Source organism: Electrona antarctica (genome assembly GCF_951216825.1).
Source record: "Electrona antarctica genome assembly, chromosome: 18".
NCBI classification, from domain to species: Eukaryota; Metazoa; Chordata; class Actinopteri; order Myctophiformes; family Myctophidae; genus Electrona; species Electrona antarctica.
The window spans coordinates 435,491-439,326 of NC_136799.1; the positions used below are offsets into that span (position 1 = coordinate 435,491).

The 3,836-nt window shown below is 42.4% G+C and overlaps 1 protein-coding gene across 1 annotated transcript in view; it reads left to right on the top strand.

Annotated features, from left to right (window-relative positions):
* The window catches only part of LOC306942844 (breast cancer metastasis-suppressor 1-like protein-A), a 14,598-nt gene extending 11,782 nt beyond the window's left edge, over positions 1 to 2,816 (top strand). Inside the window, exons 8-9 of the mRNA XM_079528983.1 lie at positions 313 to 377; positions 717 to 2,816. Coding sequence (XP_079385109.1) covers positions 313 to 377; positions 717 to 815 — 164 coding nt within the window. The 3' untranslated portion in view covers positions 816 to 2,816. The remainder of the gene's footprint in view (positions 1 to 312; positions 378 to 716) is intronic.
* Positions 2,817 to 3,836: the final 1,020 nt, after the last annotated feature.

Here is a 3,836-nt window from a genome sequence, read left to right on the forward strand (position 1 = left end):
AGTTGTTGGAGTGGTTTGCACCACTCAAAAATAGCAGACCTACAAGTTCGGCACTCGGTGCCGCGCCATGAGCTTGTAGATCTGCTATTTTTCAAGCTAGCTAGAACTTCAAAGTATACCAGAAAGCTTAGAACACCAACAGGGGTTCCCGTCCTGAATTTAAGCTAACTCTTTTCTGTCGGTGAACGTTGACTATTTGTATAGCCTTTCTTTACCCAACAGACACTGACTGAGCGCAAAACATATTTCCGCTCATTGCACATTGAAAATGTGAATCATGTGTGTCAATCACTGGCCTTTAACTCCGCCCACGCCCATATATAGTCTACATGCTACCTGACCTCGACATCCTGGAGGACTGGACGACCATCAGAAAGGTATGTACCTGTGTGTACAAGACAGTAGAGAGACTGGACGACCATCAGAAAGGTATGTACCTGTGTGTACAAGACAGTAGAGAGACTGGACGACCATCAGAAAGGTATGTACCTGTGTGTACAAGACAGTAGAGAGACTGGACGACCATCAGAAAGGTATGTACCTGTGTGTACAAGACAGTAGAGCATTTCATGGGCAGCTGGCGGCCCCCGGGGGCCACATGTGCACCCCCACCTTCACTTAAGAGTGTCTGCTAAATGTCTAAATTGTAAAATTGTAATCTCTTATAATCTGTGTGCATGTGTGTGTGTGTGTGTGTGTGTGTGGGTTTTGTTCAGGCGGTTGCTACGCTGGGACCTCACAGAGGGAGGGCAGACTCTGACAGTTCCATGTTCCCCTTCAGACAAGACAGAAGCAGACCCATCCTCAACTGCTGAAGCATACAGGGGCATACACACCCACTCTCTCTCTCATACACACCCACTCTTTCTCTCTCACACACACACTCTCTCTCTCTCTCTCTCTCTCTCTCACACACACACACACACAGAGGGACAGGGAATCCACGGCATACAGAAACGTTGGCATTGACATAGCGGTACCTCAGATTCCATGGCAAGAGGGATCCATGAATCATGACCATCGTAACGACAACTGAAACACCTCCTTGTCACGTTGTCACCATACAGAATACACATAAACCGGGACTGAAACACCTCCTTGTCATGTTGTCACCATACAGAATACACATAAACCGGGACTGAAACACCTCCTTGTCACGTTGTCACCATACAGAATACACATAAACCGGGACTGAAACACCTCCTTGTCACGTTGTCACCATACAGAATACACATAAACCGGGACTGAAACACCTCCTTGTCACGTTGTCACCATACAGAATGCACATAAACCGGGACACTTTTCTTTGTGCCACCATGAGCTACGGTAGTTCTGTTGGAATAGATTTCTCTGCATTCAGATACTCTTAACTATTTTCCTAAGACACTTTCTTGTGCTAGATTTGTATTTATTTTTCTTAAACTTTCATACAGTTGGTATGTGGCTGGTAAGAGATTCACCTGGGAACTTTCTGGAAGCAAAAACGTGCCAATGTTGAACGTGCCCCAACCTCCACAGTGACTCAGGCCCTCATTTATCAACGTGGCGTACGCCCATATTTGGGCGTACGCCGCGTTGATAAACGAGGGCCTTAGAGTGGGTGTCTTAGGAGTGGGAGGGTCTCAGTCGGTGCCTATAGGCTGATTGTGGTTGAGATCAACCCACGTCATCATGACTTATTTCCATCTGTTGAAGTTGTTAATAATGATAGTGACCAGTGACCACACACAGTGACGAAGGCATACCTTGGCATTTCAATATTCTTCAGCCTGATTTATATGTTGTATGACAGGCGTTGCTTGCTGAAAACAGGCCGTCTAACCGCGTTTTCAGTGAGCGACACCGTTGTACGTTGGAGAGTTTAAATGACTCTGGTTATTTATTTGTCACCAGCAAATTGGGCCAAATTTACTCAACTCACTTAACAAAAGAAAAAAGGTTAGTAGCATTCTCCATATTAGCTTGAGGTTAAAGGTTAACTACAAAAGTACAAATGTCAAGGTATTTCTGTAAATGGATACTATTCTACTAGTATTACTCTGTTTATCTACCTCTACCTGATTTCTCTCTTGTCTTCTCACTCTTTCCCTTCCTAGCCGTGGCCTTCTTTATAAAGGTTTGCCATATACCAATATATTTATTCACGTTAAACTTAATATGAAAATAATGTCAACACTCATCAAGACAAGGATTGATTGCATTGTTCCACAGTCAATGCACCGAGATCAAACGTTATGTCAGAATAGATCATATCTCTGATGTCGGGAGGAAACCTCATAACTCCAAAATGTTCATTTTTCAGGAAATGAAAAAAATATTTTTTTCCAGGAAATTAAGAAAACCTTATATTTTTAAAACGGCAATACAGCCTCATCAAAGTTGGTGTTGTAACTTTATATATTGTCAATTACTTCCATGAGAGGGGGAGATGGTGGTGGAGTTAGTTGCTTTAGCAAACATTTTGAGGGTCCAATGGAGTTGAGAGGTTTTGTCCAAAGCACTTTTTACTACTTTCCAAAAATCTCAAAAATTGGGGTAGACATTTCAAATATTTCATACACAGGTTGTGGAAATTGAGAGATTACGGTGGCTATTGACCGTAAAATGGTATACGACACTATCTTCACAGATAAATCCCATTTTTTTTAGTGTGATGATTGATGACCAAACTGCCATTTACTTTATAAACTCATGTTTGTTTGTTTGTGGTGATGCTGTTAAATGTCATGTTTATCTGCTTGTAAACTCATCTGGTATATTCAAGTCCAAAATCCTAGGTATGTTTACAGGTTGTTTTATAATAAATATTTTGTATGTATTGATTGGTGTTTAGTTGTGACCTGAGTTCCCTGATCAAGACTATTAGGGAAGAGCAACAGGTTTGTTAAAACAAGCAGCCCAGTCGGGGATGCTTTTTAATTCGTTGGAACAAGGCCGGTTCTGGGAGCGTTCTGCCCATTCACCCAATCAAAAGGTTCTGGGAGCGTTCTGCCCATTCACCCAATCAAAAGGTTCTGGGAGCGTTCTGCCCATTCACCCAATCAAAAGGTTCTGGGAGCGTTCTGCCCATTCACCCAATCAAAAGGTTCTGGGAGCGTTCTGCCCATTCACCCAATCAAAAGGTTCTGGGAGCGTTCTGCCCATTCACCCAATCAAAAGTTATGGGGATTATTTTACTTTTTTGCCTATGAAAGAATATCACAAAATATCGAATACCAGACGACCTGCCCCTTTACCAACCCGCCCCTGCGAAATGTTTTAATTTTAGTATTTCCCTCCCTCTGAAATGTGAAATTATCTTGTATACAGATTTATTTGATTGTATAGTAGTCGATCTCTATACTCTATACTCTATATCTCTATACTTTCTGAATATACTAAAATTCAGAAAGAATAACATGAGACGGTGACTGCTGAATTAAGTTAATTTAGGACCTTCTAGCAGTTAATTGTTTCTTCCATATGTAGCCCATGTTTTGTAATGGCATCATCATGATATTACGCCCGTGGATATACAGAGTGAATTTAACAATTATACATTAATATAATACAATCAATCAACTTTATTTGTTCAGACTCAGGGTCCAATAAAAACATCAATTTTACAATAAACATTCATACCAGTGCTTCCAAAAAGCAGACCGGTACCTAGTGCTACTGAAGCTGGGGTTACACAGCAGACCGGTACCTAGTGCTACTGAAGCTGGGGCACAGCAGACCGGTACCTAGTGCTGCTGAAGCTGGGGCACAGCAGACCGGTACCTAGTGCTGCTGAAGCTGGGGTTACACAGCAGACCGGTACCTAGTGCTACTGAAGCTGGGGCACAGCAGACCGG